The sequence below is a fragment of the Chiloscyllium plagiosum genome, unplaced genomic scaffold (genome assembly GCF_037043375.1).
Source record: "Chiloscyllium plagiosum isolate Xiang-an unplaced genomic scaffold, Cpla_swu_hap1 HiC_scaffold_18, whole genome shotgun sequence".
NCBI classification, from domain to species: Eukaryota; Metazoa; Chordata; class Chondrichthyes; order Orectolobiformes; family Hemiscylliidae; genus Chiloscyllium; species Chiloscyllium plagiosum.
This window is the reverse complement of record NW_028270156.1, coordinates 47,285,591-47,304,634: the sequence shown is the minus strand read 5'-3', so window position 1 is coordinate 47,304,634 and position 19,044 is coordinate 47,285,591. Positions and strand designations below refer to the sequence as shown.

The 19,044-nt window shown below is 39.9% G+C and overlaps 1 protein-coding gene across 1 annotated transcript in view; it reads right to left on the bottom strand.

Moving 5' to 3' along the window:
- LOC122557836 (serine/threonine-protein kinase BRSK2-like) overlaps positions 1 to 19,044 on the bottom strand; it is a 966,919-nt gene that overhangs the window by 325,049 nt on the left and 622,826 nt on the right. Inside the window, 1 exon segment of the mRNA XM_087996588.1 lies at positions 887 to 1,027. Within this exon segment, the coding sequence (XP_087852714.1) occupies positions 887 to 1,027 (141 nt within the window).

Genomic DNA, 19,044 nt, shown 5'->3' with positions numbered 1-19,044 from the left:
TAAAGCTTAGTTAATGTTTGAAAAAGGACAATCGAGGCAACTGTGATGCAAGGGTAGTGTCTCTGTCTGAGCCAGGAGGTCCAGATTCAAGTCCCAGCTGTTAAAAGGTGTGTGATAACATCTCTGAACAAGTTGATTAGAAAAATCTAAAAAAAAATCAATGCCTGGATTAAAATTTTGGATTGTAAACCATATTGTAAAAATATTTACTAAACAGTTAAGTCATGCATTACTCTACTGCTACCTTAAATACCCTGATTACGCTGCAAGACACTGGTTATTCTGGGTTAAGCTGATCGGATTTTCACTCGTGTGATTCCTTATCTCCTTCATTTAGTGCACTGATATTGTCTGTTTATCAAGATTGGAGAAATCAGAAGGTCAGAGTCTTAAAATTAGAACTCTGAAAATAATTCAATACATTTTAAATAATGAGTGTTCCTAATTATTGGCTGTAAGTTCTAGCAAGATATTTTACAGCTGCCTATCATGTTCAGAATGACTTTTGTTGTGTTTGTTGGAACAAGCTCCTCTACCCATAAGGAAACTTTCCAAAGTAAAATTCAACATCACTGGGGGAGTTTTACTAATTATCATATTTTTGATGCAAGTCTCAAGACAAATCTCTTTCCTGTTGTTAACGAATGTACTCAGATGAAAGTCAAGATATCAAAAGATTTCTCTCAAATTATTACTTTCATCAAATTTTAATCGCATCCCAATAGTAAAGAACCCATATGTACACAGAACCTTTTCCTGATTGATGTGATCATTCTCAACAACTGTTGAACAGTTGACTGGCAACAAATATGTTCTATATAGTGCATTGAAACATAAGGAGATTCATTTGAACAGATTAACTGCAGTAGCAATGTTTGAAGCTTACCATATTGAATGGCTATGGCAGAAATCTAATGCAGATATTATTTGTCGGAAGAACTTTCGGGCCTCCTTTGGTGTCAGTCGTCCTTTTTTCACAAGATAATCAAAGAGCTCGCCCCCAGAAACATGCTCTAGCACCAAGTACCTGGGAATCAAATTATACAAAACAAGAAAAGTGATAAGAAAAAAACAGACAGGCTGTATAAATCTAACATTTTAAATCGGAAGTGCATTCCATTCAATAGGTTGTATATTTTTGAAAACATTTTAACCTAGGATTGCCTACCAATGCAGCAAAATACATTACAGTGCTGTATAAATAGTATAGCTGATGCAAAGGTTTCAGGTGATTATCCTCAATGACTACGACAGTCATTCTTTGAGACATTTTTGTTTATCTTAAACACATATGCTGTTGTCCTAAATGAAAGAAAGTGCCATATAATTCACATAACATTTTATATACAGCACTCCAAGGCTAAAGTCTGTCCTTCCTTGTTTCTGAACTTCATGCCGGTTATTTAAAGAACTATTCGCATTTCCCACCAGAGCTTCAAATGTTGATTTAGATCAGTAATTGAGCACATGTTCAGAGGAAACAACTTAATCATTTTACAAGCTCAAAGTAACATTACAAGAACAAAAACATCACTTAACATTGTGTGCTAAAGTGTTTCCGGCTAAAGAAATATGGACAATTTATGGACTTCACCATAGAAAAGAAGAAGTTGGAGATCATCTCTAGACGTGACTATTCCTCCACACACCTGGTTGGCTCCCATGTTCCACTCACTGGAAATTTGGCATCATTCAAATTGTGCACCTTTGTCTCAACTTGCACCACATTCATTCATGACATCTGTGGTCACTCACCTATATTGAGTGCTGTTGCCTCTATTTGTACATTTTCATCCAAATCCCTCAATGGTCTCCTTCTCAGCTATTTCCCACAGGCCTAAAATTGACGATCCTAATTTTAACTGAACCATGGGGTTGGAATCAGAGTAGGCCATTTAGGACTATGATAAGGAGAAATTTCATCACCTTGAGGGAGATGGACCTGCGATAGAAATTAGATTAGATTCCCTAGAGTACGGAAACAGCCCCTTCAGCCTACCGAGTCCTTTGAAGAGTAACCCACCCAGACCTATTCCCCTACCGTATATTTACCCCTGACTAATGCACCTAACACTATCGCCAATTTAGCATGCCAATTCACCTGACCTGCATATCTTTGGATTGTGGGAAAAAACCAGAGCACCCAGAGGAAACCCACGCAGACACAGGGAGCACGTGCAAACTCCACACAGACAGTTGCCCAAGTTAGGAGTCGAACCCAGGTCCCTGGTGCTGTGAAGCAGCAGCGCTAACCACTGAGCCACCGTGCTGCCCCAAATTAGTTGAAGCCAAAACATTGAATGTTTAAGGGATAGATATGGTTTGCAGAGCTTAAGGGATCAAATGGTACATGGAGAAAGCAGGAACAAGGTACTGAGTTGGAAGATCAGCCATGATCATATTGAATGGCAAAGCAGGCTGGAAGGGCCAAATGGCCTACACTCCTGCACCTATTTTCTGTGTTTCTAAGCTTTCCCCCTCCATATCTGAAGACTACTAACAACAATGACAAGCTACTAGGCTTTCAATCTGCACTGAACACCAATGCAGGACTATAGAACTGAGAGAGCCTTCAGATTCTGGCCAAGGTGGCAAGTGCAAAAAGAAAGGTCAGAACAAGGCAAGGTAAGCAAGGAGGCTGTGAGCATTCACGTAGGTGCAAAGTGAGTGTCTGCTAAGAGCCAGAGAGCAGTCCCACGATTCTTTCCCTAGTCCATGAGTTAGGAGCCTATCGCTGTGCGTAATGTGTCCTTGCAGCTGTATTGCAATGAAAAGGGCCAGTGCGCTCCAAAGAAGCACTGAAGTTCAAAACCATACTGTAAATGTATCAGAGATGTGTCATGAAGACACAAGTGAGGTTCATACATGGCAGATGACAATGCCCATGGATTGGAGTGCATGCAGCCATTTCCAATGGAGCATGCTCGGAGATGCTGTTGGTGGATGTCCAAAATAGAGGTCTAGAGGAGTAAGCAGTGAGTTGGAGTCGCTAGGTAACCACTCCAATTTTCATGTCAGGATTTCTCAGCAGTTGGGTATATATGCAGGAAGCTGCATATAATGAGGCAAGATTAAATAATAATGTGGGAGATAATAAACAACAATCTTGGTTCACTGGGTCTTTCACCACTCACGAGCAAGAATCACATCTGGTGTCCAAGTCTTAGTTAGAAAATGAAAAATGTTTGCTCATGATGTCAAAAAGGACCATGCTTGCCATCTCACTCACTTCCCTAGATATTTTCCCATAGCCCATGTCATTCAGGAGCTTGGAAAATTCCACCTATAGTGAAGTTACTGTAATAACAAAGTGCAATAATAGCTAATTATATATGAAAAATATAAATGTACTATTTAATAAGGTAATGACCTTAGCACACTATGAAACAAAAAGTGAATAATGTAGCACTCAGTGTTATGTTGGTTCACACTTATGTTAGCCACCTGGTGACCTTGGCCTGGTAGTTATGCTGAGGCAAAAAATCTGGAAAGGTGTGACAGCTAGCATTACATTCAGTGGCACTTTATATTGTCACAATAAAGACCCTTGGGATCTGCACGAAAATATACACTTGCAAGCTCCATGCATCATTCAGCCACTGCTGGCAATCACAGCCAATGGATAACCAAAAGGCACAATTCCCAAAAAAAAAAGGCAGCTGCTCTGTGAGTTCCTGGCAGTCACCTCCTTTAAATTCGAGAATGCTGTTTCTGGTAGGCCTTCATAATGTTTGCCTGACCTCCATGCCTGAGACTTCTTCAATGTAGAATACCTTTAAATCTACTGAGATCTAGGGAACAGCAAAATATAAAAGGATAAATTAGGGAATAAATTTGATAAGGTTGGCTACCTGCCATCATTGTATGGTGAATCACGGCAGCAGAAGACATCTAAGGAGGAGAGCAATTAACTCCTCCATTTTGCCATAAAAATATGGCAAATTATATGGAAGTTTTCATGTAGTAGGAAAGAACTAATTTGTAACTAACTTAAACATGGTATAGCAATTAATTACCTCACACATAAAAATATGGCAAAAAGAAAATAAATTACAATAACTTAGCATGTAACACAGCAAAAATGTCTTTTGATTGAGCCCAACTTTGCAAATTCCTGAGTTACTTGAAATAATGAATGTTGACATTGATTTTGTAAATACTTCAGGGAAAGTTCCAAGGAAAAAAATTAATCATGTTCCAAGCTCCGAAGTATTAAGTGCAATCAATAAGCAGTCATTTTGTATTGCATTCTGAAGTGTTTCTGGCGAAAGAAAAATAGAGCATATGGACTTCTCCACAACAATGACTCAAGATTGTGTGTAACTTTATTAAGTTAAACTCTATTAGGCTTGGCAGCACATTAAATGATGGCATTTTTAAATATCGATTTTTAATATCAAATCAGTTTGGAAGAAACAGAGGACTGCAATAGCCATTCGGAGCAACAGAAAATGTTTCAGATTCTCCTTTTATGTAATCATGTTCATCAGCAAAATACACCAAGTTACAACAGTAAACAAACTTAGCACTCCTTGCATAATAGAAATTGTTAGTATAATTTAACAAGCAATTGAAATTGTGTTCGGAGTTTTTAAACCAATTGCAATATTTTATGATTTATGCAATGTTTATAGGGCATCATTTAGAAAGGAAGTGAAAGAAGGAATTTATGTAGAGATTATGGTTCCACAACTCGGGTTGTGGCATGAATATCCTGTTGGTTTCATAATTGCTAATTCAAGAGGAAAATTTCATTTGTCCTTTTATGTAACAACAGATTGTGTAGCAGTTCTTGCACAATTATTTATACCACATGTGTGGAGATTATTTTGAGGGTTTGTTTATGATGATTTTTCATTCTGCCAACATTATTTTAGATGGATTATGTGCCAAGAGTGGCAGCTGTTGGACTCTCAGTGTCTTTCAGATACTTGATGAATGCATGAGTTTGAAGTGGGTGGGGAGAACAGGAAGAGGCAGAAAGAGAGAAACTTGAGAGTAAAGCCATAGGCCTCTAAATATTTGATGTCAACAAATTTAATGCTACCAAAATTGATTGAATAGAAGAGAATTATTGTGTAAAATACATTTCTACTTTCTGTTCCTTTCAATCCTTTAACTTATCCTTCTTCATCCCTCCTAGACCCCACTTTTTTCCATTTTCCCTCTCCTAATCTACTGTTTTCTTTGATATGCCCTTCATCACCATTTAGTCTATTCAATTCTCGTTTCTCTCCTTTCTGGTTTGTCCCATTTCTCTTTGCTAAACCGAGAATCTATATATTTCACCTTATTGTTTATTATTCCTGAAATTTCCACTCTTCATAACGAGTATAACTTGTATAACGAGTTTCATCTGAGGTACATACAAAGAATTGGATTTGCAGTGTCATAGGAGAATAGGAGACGAAATTGGATAGATCTTTTAAAGAGCTGACACAGCCCTGACGAAATCTGATAGTCAGTTGGTAAAGGAAAAATCAGGAGTTAATCCTTCATTAGTTTTGCATTTATTCACAAAATGAAACACAACAAATGTATAGTTCCTAACTGTGCAAACCACCATAAGCTGTAGATTTTCACTATCATGAAGAGCATCTCAGTTGCGGTGAATACAATGAAGTCAAGAATCCTACATTCTGTCCCCCAAAGACATATTTTCTCGGCAATAGATTGAAGAATGGTCCCAGATCATACAAGCACAGTGTTCAGAAGTGCCAACAAGTGTCAGAATGTATTTCTGGTTGAGAATGTTTTTCTCAATAGTGTTGTTGGCAATATAGACATTGAAATAACAGTACTACATTTTTCTTCAATGAGTGTGGGTATTTGTGGATACTCAGACAAATGGCACAGTAGGTGAAAGAGGTGGTGGGTACAAGTAGGCATTGCGTGTGTGTTGGCTGAGGGGCCACAGAGATTGATAGAGGGGCACAGCTTAACAGTGGGGATATATCAGTGATGGAGAATGGGTAGATGGCATTAAATTGCATGGGTTTCACATGGGTAGGACTTGGAGAGTATGTGAGCATGATGGGATGAGGATTGGAGGAATTTTTTTTATTTTTTCCCCTTTGGAGTGGTAAGGTAACCGTCTGGATCTGATCCCAGGATGAGGCATCCTAGGGTTGTGGTAAGGCACCCTTTTGGGTTGTCCTTAATAATAAACTCTAAAATCTTACAATGATTGAGGACAGGTTAATGAGCCTATAGCTTCCAGTCTCATAAAGAGGAATGTTACATTAGCCATTTTCCAGTCCTCTGGGACCCTCACTGACTCCAATGATTCCTGAAGGATCACCACCATTGCCTTACAGTCTCCTCAGCTATCTCCTTCAGAACTCTGGGGCGTAGTCCATCTGGTCCAGGTGTGCCTTCAGGCCTTTCAGCTTCCCCAGCACCTTCTTATTAGCGATGGCCACTATGCTCCCCCGGACTCAGTTGAATTTCTGATATGCTTCTGGTGTCTTCCACTGTGAAAACTGATGCAAGTGACCTATTTAGATTCTCTGCCATTTCTTTGTTCTCCATTACTACTTCCCCTGCTTCATTTTCCAGCAGTCCAATGCCCACTCTTGCCTCACTCTTACCTTTTACATGCTTTTAAAAAAATGATTTCTTGCAATCTTCTTTTATATTACTTGGTAGCTTACTCTCATATTTCATCTTTACCCCCCAATTGCCTTTTTAGTTCTCCTTTACTGGTTTTTAAGGGCTTATCAATCCTCTGGCTTCCCACTAATCTTCACCATTTTATATGCTTATCTTTTACTTGATGTGCATGACTTCCCTTATCAGCCATAGTTGCCTCAGCCTCCCTTCGTATTCTGACCAAAGGGTGATGGATCAGAGGGTGTTATGTGTTGGCACAGAGTTGATACTGGGGCAAGAAGGACGAAGGGCATGATTGGGGGCATTTGAGAAAGAAAGGCCACGGGTGATGGGTAGACTGTCAGAGGTATCAAGAACTGTGAGGAGGATTGGTAGATGGGCAGAGGTTGGCACAAGGGATTTGAGAGACCACGGGGGGGCAGGGGGGTGGATACAGGTACATAGGTTGGCATGCAGGGGGTAAGAGGAGGGACATTTTGTGTTTTAATCTTTATTGTTGAACTTTAAACACAGTGCAAGAGCCTGCAGGCAGGCTTTCTGTCCAGTCCACCTCAGGAACCAGCAGGTTCCTTCACTCCTCCTGGTCTACCCGGCTTAACTTTCATTCCAGCCCACATACCCAACACAAAAAGGAGAAGTGAATACAGCCATTTTCAAAAGGTTGAGGTTGCTCCTGGTTCTGTGCAGCAAAATAATCAGGAAGCCAAAATTAAAGAAAAAGAGCTGTGGAAATAATTAACTTATTGATTATGGTGAATTATTTGGAAGTTTTCATGTAGTAGGAAATAACTAACTTATAACTAAATTAAACATGGTGTACCAATTAATTACCTCACACTAGGAATTGTAAGATGTAGCCCATGAAATCTAACAAATCACTCAGGAGAAATTTCTTTACCCAAAGTGTAGTGAGAATGTGTAAACTACTTCCACAGGGAGTTGTTGAAGGGAATTGTATAATCCCTCCTCCTTAAATGTGTACATAAAGGGGAAGGATGATAGATTTACATGAGGAAAGATGAGTGAAGGCTGAAAATGTTATAAAGTTTAAATAAAAGCACAGCAAGAGCAGGCAGCCTGGGCTGATGGGAGAGCAGAAACAGGGCTGCCACGGGAACCCTGTTCCTCCTATTGTCGCCGCCACAGGAACCCTGTTCCTGCTATTGGCATTGCCACAGGAACCCTGTACCTGCTTTTGGCATCGCCATGGGAACCCTGTTCCTGCTTTTGGCATCGCCACGGAACCCTGTTCCTGCTATTGTCACCACCACAGGAACCCTGTTACTGCTATTGCCATCGCCACGGGAACTCTGTTCGGTTAACCAAACAATCAGTTATCCGAACAAAATACTCCCCACCTGTCTCGTTCAGACATTCAAGGTTGTCCTGTATATATCTGCATGAACTGGTTGGGCAAATGGCCTGTTTCTTGCCATTTATCCCTTATAATCCTTTGTAAAGAAATCAAATTGTCAATGAGTGAGCTTCACACTCACCCAAAAGAAAGCACTACAAACTTCTCAAGAGTACTAACATTGGTTAGGCTTCACAAAAACAAAACAGAAAACAAGCTGAGACAACTGCAACAAAGAATACCCTGCATGCTTTCTAGCGACAAAGAATATTTGGGGCAATTATTAGAACCCACCAAAAATAAAGTCACAGAGATTATTTAGCTTAAAATTAAATGAATAAATTAATTTGGATGCTGTATTTAAACTTTTGTTTGAACATTTACCTTCAAGAGCCTAAACAATGTTTGTCATAATGGATAAATCTGACCTCATCATTATTTTGTCTATTACTTTTCAATCGAAGCAAATATTAGTTTCATCAGTAATATACTTGAAATTTTATTTATATCAAACTGGTTGCAAATTTCAGTTCTTAATTACTCACTGGATGGAATCTTCCCAACCCATGAACCACATGGACAATGCTGATCAAATTGGGAAAAGCTGTGTGACTGGCCAGCAAGGAGCTTCTTGACATTGAGAGCTAAATTTCTGTTTTCCAAACCAAATGTTGCATGGCAAGATCAAACTTGTCAGTGAGTGGCTGAAAGTATATTTGCATTTATTAGCATCTATTGTTATCCTCTGTACACTTCACCTCACTGATGTGCATTTTCATATTCACCTATCCACTGGATAGAAACTAGACAATGACAGTCCCTAATATGAAAGTCAGAGCAGTAATCTGTCAACTCCAGCTTGCTGCTTGTAACTCCAGTTACCAATATTTCACGACACACACCATGGGCAGTGACAGCACACACACTCCTATCCAGCAGGCCCTCCAGGATCCTGTCGCAAAGCATAATGCCAATTACTTTTTGACGTGTCCACTTTAAATAAAACAAACAGTGCAGGGCAGCTGCGGACTGCCGGGACTTGACCAGGTGCATGGTTGCGCTGTAAAGCTGGCATTGATGTCAAGGATCCTGGGAGGTCCGGCAGTGGCCAATGCTTTTACCTATGGCTATGACGAAGAGGATCTCATGGGATATGGTGCATCGATAAATGAGGCAAGTTTGAAAAGATAACATGAAAACCCACTGGGCCACATGGAAAGAAACCCTCCATGAACTCGCCAAAGTTGTCAATTAGCTAATTTCTGGCAAAATTCATCCCTGTAAATTCACTTTTTAGAAAGTATCAGCCAAATTATTAACCAAAATGCTGCAGCAATACATTACAATAGAAACCCAACACAGTACACTCCATCTCAAAATGTCAGAGCATAATTTTCTCCTGCGTTCCTTTGAATTGTGCTGCTGTGATTAGGTGCTAACCAAAGAGCAAGATCTTAGCAAATAGACTAGAAAGATGATCTGAAGTGTCAAACTGGACCATTCTGATACCTCCCAATCGGTTACAATAATTTTAATAGACTTCTTTGCAGATTGTTTATCAACACCGTTGGGCTGCAAGGACGTGCAATTCAGTGTCCACAGTTTTCTAAAGACAAAGGATGTGTAAATAACAAGAAATTAACATATTAATATCTAAATCATAACAGCTTGAATATTGAGCATTAATAAATTAAATACATATGCAATATTTCAGTGACTAAGAGGATCCCTCTCTCAAGTAATAAGCAGGCCTGGAAAAATTGATCAGACTAAGTAAGTAACATACTGGATAAAATGGTAACAGAAGCCATGTTGAGAGAATTTTATCAGCTGAACTCCATGAACAGTAGTTAATGGAAGTGATGAATGGTCCATTGCTTTATGTGGAGGAGTTTCATAATTCCAGTTACTTAATATAGGTAGCTGATGATTAGTAGCAATTTTATTTTCATTTATTGATTTTAAGAAGCAGTTTGGATATGAAATATTTGTTAATTAGACAAAGTATACAACCATGACAAATGGGGATGGTTCACTGAGAGCAAAGGACCAACAGGCTGTTAGCATGGAATGTGTTAGTCACAATAATGTTGTGGAGTAGCTTCCTGCTCTGTAGCTAAGATTTAGAGAATTCTATCCTGGGTGTTCCACCTCTACTTCTGGTCCATCATCTACCTGGAGAATACAGCTTTCTGAGGACTGTCTAATGAGGACCAACACTGCTGCCTACAAGAACAGCCTGAGATGGGCCCTAACTAATGAGGATTTCCCTCTGCCTCACGAGCACTTGATGATGTACCCTAATTCGAGGGGCTTGTAGCTATCTCTGTATCAATTATTTGCCTGAATCCTTTCAGCCAACGACCATTGGATAACTACTCATGACAATTGTCTGCTTATCCGCCTTCAGTTGAACGTTAGTTTTCATTCCTCCTAATAATAAAACCATTTTATTTTCAAAGATATTGTACTCAATTACATCAATTCTGGGTAATCCAAGATGGAGAACGGAAGAAATTTCTGGCTGTAACAGCTGCTCCTTTTTTGAGGTATTTTAGGTGCTGGAAGTGATTTCCTCAAATTCCAGGAGCAACAATTACTGTTTTATATGCTGTTGCATTGTTTTGGAACTTTGGGGAAAAAAAAGTCAAAACAACAGAAGTTTTAAAAGGGAGAAGAACAGACAAAGGAAGCACATGGTGAGGACAGTGCAAGAGAGAGAGAGAGAGAGAAAACCTTCACAGTCACTGCCTTTGCTGTTTGAATTCATGTATCGCTGGACATCGGAGTGCATCTGGGAAAAATTAACAAACAGTGAATTTCACAACTAATCTTGGAGGAACCTGTTGGGCAAAGTTCACAACACAGAATCAGATAAGTTAATCGTTGTTTTAAGTCCGTCCAATAGAAAGGCTGCAGTAGTGAGTAGAGTGGGCTCTTTCTTGATTATATGTTTTTGGAGATAAGTCTCTTGATTAAACTTAAAATATAAGCCATAGCTATTAATTTAACTTGGGGCAGTGTTTGTAGAGGAATAAGATGGTGTTACTTTCTAGGTCTGTAGATTGTGAAGGAGCAAAAATGGCCTTTGCAGTGAGATGTGCTTCTTGTCAGATGTGGGAGTTTAAAGAGAGTTTAAGGGTTACTATGGATTATATCTGCCATAAATGCTGTTGGATGCAAATCTTATCAGATCAAGTGGATCGGTTGGAGAGACAGTTAGAAGCAATAAGAATTTGCAACAGTAACAGTATGTGATGGATGGCAGTTATAGGAAGGGGGAAAGTCTCAGATGCAGTCACATAGATGGGTTAACTCCAGGAAGGGTAAGAGAAGTAGGCATCTAGGGCAGGAGTCTTTTGTGGATATACCCATTTCAAACAGGTATGCTGTTTTGGAAAATGTAGGGGATGATGGATTCTCAGGGAAACGTAGCACAAACAGCCAAGTTTCTGGTATTGAGACTGGCTCTAATGCAACAAGTGGTACGTCGGCTTCCAAGAGATCAATTGTGTTAGGGGATTCTGTAGTCAGAGGTACAGACAGACGTTTCTGTGGCCAGCAGCGAAAATCACAATGTTGTGTTGTTTCCCTGGTGCCAGGATCAAGGATGTCTCAGAGAGGGTGCAGAATGTTCTCACGGGGGAGAGGGACCAGCAGGAGGTCATTGTCCACATTGGAACCAAGGATATAGGAAGGGAAACGTTGAGATTCTGAAGGGAGATTACAGAGTTAGGCAGAAATTTAAAAAGGAGGTCCTCAAGGGTAGTAATATATGGATTACTCCCAGTGCTACGAGCTAGTGAGGGCAGGAATAGGAGGATAGAGCAGATGAATGCTTAGCTGAGGAGCTGGTGTATGGGAGAAGGATTCACATTTTTGGATCATTGGAATCTCTTTTGGGGTAGAAGTGACCTGTACAAGAAGGACGGATTGCACCTAAATTGGAAGGGGACTAATATACTGGCAGGGAAATTTGCGAGAACTGCTTGGGAGAATTTAAACTAGTAAGGTGAGGGGGGGAGGGGGGGTGGGGGGGGGGGGGGTAGGTGGGACCCAGGGAGATAGTGAGGAAAGAGATCAATCTGAGACTGGTACAGTTGAGAACAGTAGTGAATCAAACAGTCAGGGCAGGCAGGGACAAGGTAGGACTAATAAATTAAACTGCATTTATTTCAATGCAAGGGGCCTAACAGGGAAGGCAGATGAACTCAGGACATGGTTAGGAAAATGGGACTAGGATATCATAGCAATTACGGAAACATGGCTCAGGGATGGGCAAAACTGGCAACTTAATGTTCCAGGATATAAATGCTACAGGAAGGATAGAAAGGGAGGCAAGAGAGGAGGGGGAGTGGCATTTTTGCTAAGGGATAGCATTATAGCTGTGCTGAGAGAGGATATTCCCGAAAATACATGCAGGGATGTTATTTGGGTGGAACTGAGAAATAAGAAAGGAATGATCACCTTATTGGGATTGTATTATAGACCTCCCCCCAATAGTCAGAGGGAAATTGAGAAACAATCTTGTAAGGAGATCTGTTATCTGCAAGAATAACAGGGTGGTTATGGTAGGGGAGTTTAACTTTCCAAACATCCACTGGGACTGCCATAGTGTTAAAGGTTTAGATGGAGAGGAATTTCTTAAGTGCGTACAAGAAACTTTTCTCATTCAGTATGTGGATGTACCTACTAGAGAAGGTGCAAAACTTGACCTACTCTTGGGAAATAAGGCAGGGCAGGTGACTGAGGTGTCAGTGGGGGAGCACTTTGGGGCTAGCGACCATAATTCTATTCGTTTTAAAATCGTGACGGGAAAAGATCTAAAAGTTGAAGTTCTAAATTGGAGATCAGGTCAATTTTGACAGTATTAGGCAAGAACTTTCGAAAGCTGATTGGAGGCAGATGTTCGCAGGTAAAGGGACGGCTGGAAAATGGGAAGCCTTCAGAAATGAGATAACAAGAATCCAGAGAAAGTATATTCCTGTCAGGGTGAAACGAAAGGCTGGTAGGTATAGGGAATGCTGGATGATTAAAGAAATTGAGGGTTTGGTTAAGACAAAGAAGGAAGCATATGTCAGGCATAGACAGGATTGATTGAGTGAATCCTTAGAAGAGTATAAAGGAAGTAGGAGTATACTTAAGAGGGAAATCAGGAGGGCAAAAAGGGGACATGAGATAGCTTTGGCAAATAGAATTAAGGAGAATCCAAAGGATTTGTTCAAATATATTAAGGACAAAAGGGTAACTAGGGAGAGAATATGGCCCCTCAAAGATCAGCAAGGAGGCCTTTGTGTGAAGCCACAGAAAATGGGGGAGATACTGAATAAATATTTTGCATCAGTATTATTGCTATCGGAAAGATGTTGTGAAACTTGAAAGGGTTCAGAAAAGATTTACAAGAATATTGCCAGGGTTGGAGGATTTGAGCTATAGGGAGAGGCTGAACAGGCTGGGGCTGTTTTCTCTGGAGAGTCAGAGGCTGAGGGGTGACCTTATAGAGGTTTACAAAATTATGAGGGGCGTGTATAGGATAAATAGACAAAGTCCTTTTCCTGGGGTCGGGGAGTCCAGAACTAGAGGGCATAGGTTTAGGGTGAGAGGGGAAAGTTATAAAAGAGACCTACGGGGCAACCTTTTCATGCAGAGGGTGGTGCGTGTATGGAATGAGCTGCCAGAGGAAGTGGTGGAGGCTGGTACAATTATAACATTCAAAAGACATTTGGATGGATATATGAATAGGAAAGGTTTGGAGGGATATTGGCCGGGTGGTGGCAGATGGGACTAGATTGGGTTGGGTCGGCGTGGACAGATTGGACCGAAGGGTCTGTTTCCGTGCTGTATATCTCTATGACTCTATGTGCCACATGACCAATTATTTGTTTACACTGTTAGAAAATGAGCCATTACTGTAACGGTTAAATGAGGTCCCACACCACACAAGAACTACTGAATACTGAATACTATGTGAACAAGGAGGGTAAAGGAGATCCTAATTCCCAACAGGTATTGTGTCCAGCTTGAGAGTCAGCAAAAATTCCATATTACCTACTTTAAGGCAAGCTTGCAGTTAACTGGAAAGCGGTAAGTTTTCCCTGGAATCAAGAAGCCCGGGCAGAAATCCTGTCGAAATGAGCTGCAGACTAATTGTTGGCTGGCAGCTCTATTAAATGATTGTGCCTGAGGAGGTAGTGGCTGCTGCTCATGTGACATTAACCCAAGGGTCCTGTGGCTAAGGTCAGTGATGGATGTGGGAGGCTTGTGGGGTGGAAGTCATAGAGGGAGGATGGAGAGGAGACCAGGTGCATTGGAGTAAGGACAGGCGGGGTGCCGACAACAGGTCAGCTTTTCCAATGCCGGATCTCTTGATCAAGCACCAAATGCCTTTGAAGGACACTCGCCACATACTAGCTGCAATCCTACATGGTTTGCCTGAAATGCTGGGCGCACAGGAAAGATCCCCATCCACCACTGCTGATGTGTTATTATCAGTGATATGGGGATAAGGTCCTTAAATTGGCACAAATTGCCCACTAAAGAGCATCAATCATTGGTGTGGCAAGGTGGCTGAGCATGGGCCTTCCCACCATGATTTAATTATGGTGGGGCAGAGAGGCTGTCGAGTCTCCATCCACAACTGTCCAAGCTGCCACAGGGGAAGGGATTTCACCCCACTTGCACAACCTTTTACTAGAAGATCATTAAATGATTTCCAGTAAAATATAGAGGTGCATCAATAAAATGTCGATTTTTTCGCACTCTATTAATTTACTCTGTAGCAGGAAAGCTGAAGTAATGAATTAACTTGCTTTACAGTGCACAAGATTTCTCAGTAGGTAAATACAAGATTTATTCACAAAGATATTCACAATCACAGTTCATTTTACATGAAGGGAGTGTCAAGGTTCTGATCTGAAGGAGAGAGAGTAGACTTTCCACTTTCAACTAATTCCCTTTGGAAAACCTGGATAAATTGCGCATTTATATAAAATCTGGATACATCCAAGACTGATGGTAAATTCTGGACTCTTGTGAAGAACGATCTCCATTTTGAAATCAAAACAATATAGTTGTAAGTCTCATGCTTCTTGTCTACACCTAAGCCAGCCATTAAAATCTCAAGGTCGTCCTTCGTAACTTATGAAACAGACAACATTTATATTTGTAGCTATTCAATGGAGAGTTAAATACAAACATTCAGGCTATACATCTGAATATGAAGCAAAGTGTTTGATGAAGAATATTACAATTGTCACTTTTTTGGGGGTCTTTTACTAATCTCAACAATACAAGTAAGCACTTTGCCCTGTAACACCTTTCCATTTCACAACAGTCAAAACTGTACACTCCCAGTTTAGGCACTCCACGGGCTAAATGCAAATAGTTCATTTCTGCCTTTACCTGGATAGCATTTTCTATTTTCCACATCTGTGTAATGCCTTCTTATAGCCTATTATAAACCCATTATTGCGATTCAAACAATTTTACGCTGTGGCTATGCCCATAAGAAGAAAGTTAAGTCTTCAAATACTTGTGGTATAACCATCATAAAAGATGCAGCAATCACCTTATTATTCTGGTCTTGAACTCTTGGTTACAGAAGTGAACACTGGACTCAGGCATTATATTTTTCTGCCTAATCCAGTCAGACACCAAGAGAGCAATTTTGATAGGTGTGATAGGAAATTAAAAAGCTGGAACAACAATGTGGTATCAACAAATATAGTGAGTGGCAACACTACTTAAAGCAGCTATTCTCAAAAAACAAGAACATGCAGAAATCTGTTGGCTGTGTGGTTAATTATGTTACTACTTTTCACGGCAAAATGAATCTTTAGGGGCGTCCAAATTAGGAAGCTCTGGTAGAAGATTATTGAAAATATTCTAACAAAATGACTTGGTAAAATAGTCACAGCAATGGTGCCACAATAGAGTGATTACAAATATATGAAGTATTTCTATGTGATCTGTCTTTTATCATAGAATATTCAATATCTTTAATATTGTCTACCAACTTTTAGCAACTAACCAGTTGGCTATTTGTACATGTTTCTCTGTTGCTGGAAATATGTATTCTGTGCTTTTCTGTCTGATGTTTGGATGAATCATTTCTGGCCGGATAGATCAGAGGTGTTGGTCACCTTACAATTTTCAGACCTGGCTGCAAAAAGGCCAAAGCTATTTTTTAGGGATTTATAATTTTTTTTTAAAATTTGGGATTTGAAGATCTCTGGCAAAGCAAGTCCATCTCGAAATCCCCTTGAGAAAGTAATGGTGCATACACCCTTGAATCACTCTGCCCATGTGGTTTAGGAACAGCCAGTGCTGTTCGGATGTGAATTCAAATGTTTTGACCCAGTGACAGTAAAGGAACAGTGATATGTTTTCAAGCCAAAAGTGTGTGAGACTTAGAGGGAATTTTGCAGGGGGTGATGTTCCCATGTGCTGTCCAATTCCTTCCAAGTAGTCGAGGCTTCAGATTCTGAAGGTGCTCATGAAGAAGTCTTAGAGTGCATCTTGTAGCTGGCACCTGCTGCCACTGTGCCAATTTTTAAAAAATTTCAGTAGTAAAATATAAAAATCTTTATGTGCATAGTCTCTAAAGCATTTTGACTCTCTACAGTAACATATGAAGAAACAAACAAACATTGGAGCTGGATGTATGCAGCAAAAAAGAATCATTTGTTACTTGTACAAGACTACACTTATATACATTTGAAGTACTGGGAGGGTCTGGTAAATGAACAGACCTTTATTTAACTTCGGCAGAAAGACCTGTGATGTGTTGGTGCTTTTGGAAAGTTCTGGTGATGAGGCATTCTGCCAACTGTTTCCTTCACGATTTGTGACAGCTATAGTTTACCTTTGCCTTCCATTGTCAGGCATAGGCACGGGACAAAGAGTCAGAATCCAAGTCTAACGCAGTTGGAGTGAGAACCAAACTAATTATTCTGGTATTATTGGTATTATTCTGAATCACATGCTAAACATTTAGGCAACTGAGCTAACTGTTCCCTCTCAATCTCTCGTAAGAGTAACAATGAACCTTGTACAAAAGGCTTTCTCCTATGCAAGACAGGGGGAGCGAGAGAGAGAGTGCATTTCTCTTATCGCAGTGAATCAAGGTTTCACTGAAATACAACCCTCCAAAGCAATAGTTTAACTGACATGAAATTCTCACAGCTTTTGAAACCCTTAGTTACTCAATTACCTCTGAGTAACAGTAAAGGACCACCAGATAGGAGGAGGAGATTAGCAGTGCAGGTTAGTAAAGATTTAGGCATAAAGGGCAGACAAAATAACAAGAGTTAGTTTTGAAATTATTGCTAAAATTTGGAAATTATTTAGTGAAAAGTGAGACTATAATGCTTGCAAAATGCATTTTCCTGCAAATCTGCAACTTTCTGGGCTGAGTTGATGAAGTGGTAGAATGTGAAGTTTCTATTACAGAGGCAAGGTCCCAGATCTTAATGGACAGTTGAGGAAGTGGAGAGTAACCTACCACGAGGGAAGAATTTTAAGTCCTACACACTTGGTATTTTTAATGAAAGTAATCAACAACAAAATGTTCCGCCTTCCTTTAGCTCCATGGTGATGGAATGTTTATTCCACTATGTCTCTCCGCTCTATGGCCAGTTTTGATTGGAATAAAGAATATAGAACAATCACTTTCTCCTTATTTCCTAGTACCCTTTGCAGCTTCAGCAATCCTTTCAGTATTGCATTATTACATAATATGCAAGAAGTTGCACTAGTGTCAGACTCTTGCTAGGTTAAATTGCATTTTTCCATTAGATTTGTCCATGCAACTCAACCAAGATAAGATTTCAGAGTGTAATGCTCTGCAATATCAAACCTTATTACATTCACTATATTTAGTTCTTCTATCTGTGGATACTTGCATAGAATCATTAATCACCACCAGTCTTTAAACAAATATTTTGAAAAATGGTTCTAAATCATCAGGACTGGCATGACATTTTGTTGTCTGATAAAAGTTCATGTCATTTTCCAAGACAATAACTATCAACATATAGGACAAAGTGATTGGCATTATGTACAATGGCAGAATGAAACGCTTTCCAATTATTGGAAATAAAGGAGTTGCTGCAGGGCTTTCAAGAACATACCTTCTGTCAATTGCTTTCTTGAACTGTGAAAATTCTATAGGACTGGACTGCTCACATCCCCTTGTTGATGGATTGATAAATTTATGAATTGTGAAGCTTACCTGAATGGAGGATCAGTGATATTCTTTAGAAAGTGCTGAGCAGCTGCCCAGCCTCTGTGACAAAGGTAACACAAGGTTATTGTATAAGAAAGATTGTGTGCCAAAAACCTCAAGGTAACAAGCACTTGCATTGCTACAGATAATATTGTGTTCCTTGTTGCAAACCTTCCTGCAATGACTAGGATAACTCTGAAGCACTACTTTGTGAGGCAGTGACAGATTATTGGAAATGCCAATGAAGACTTTTCAAGGTCTGTCAATTCTGCTAAGTGGATACTGGCATGATGAAAAGATGCTGCTTCTGGGTACCTCCGTCCAAGTTGTTCCCTCAAGTCTCTAAATTCCTCACCCTCCTTCCCTTCACCTTACAAAACAGGAATTCTCACTAGGAAATCCATTTCCAAAATTATCTTTAAGTAGGAATAAATGTAGATGAGAAAGCCCCTCAAGTTGGCTCTATCATTTAATTAAATCATGAATATTCTCGGCTTCAACCCATGCTTCTCCAGCCCACCAATGTAAGTGAAGTCCCTAATCACTGGACCCATTCTGTGAAATACTTTTATATCCTTGACATTAATCTGTGCCCGGAATTAGACACAATATATCTATTGTGACCAAAACAGTATTTTGCAAAAGGTTAATCATAATTTCTTTGCTTTTGTATTCTATATTTTTTTTAAAAATCAATCCTAGGATTCCATAAGCTTTATTAAGCATTTTCTCAACCTGTGTTACCACTTTAACAACTGTTCACAGATATCCCACATTTTGGTCCTGCACCCTCTTTAGTTTATCTTGCTTCTCCTTGCATAATTCCACACTTTTCTGCACTAAATTTCATTTG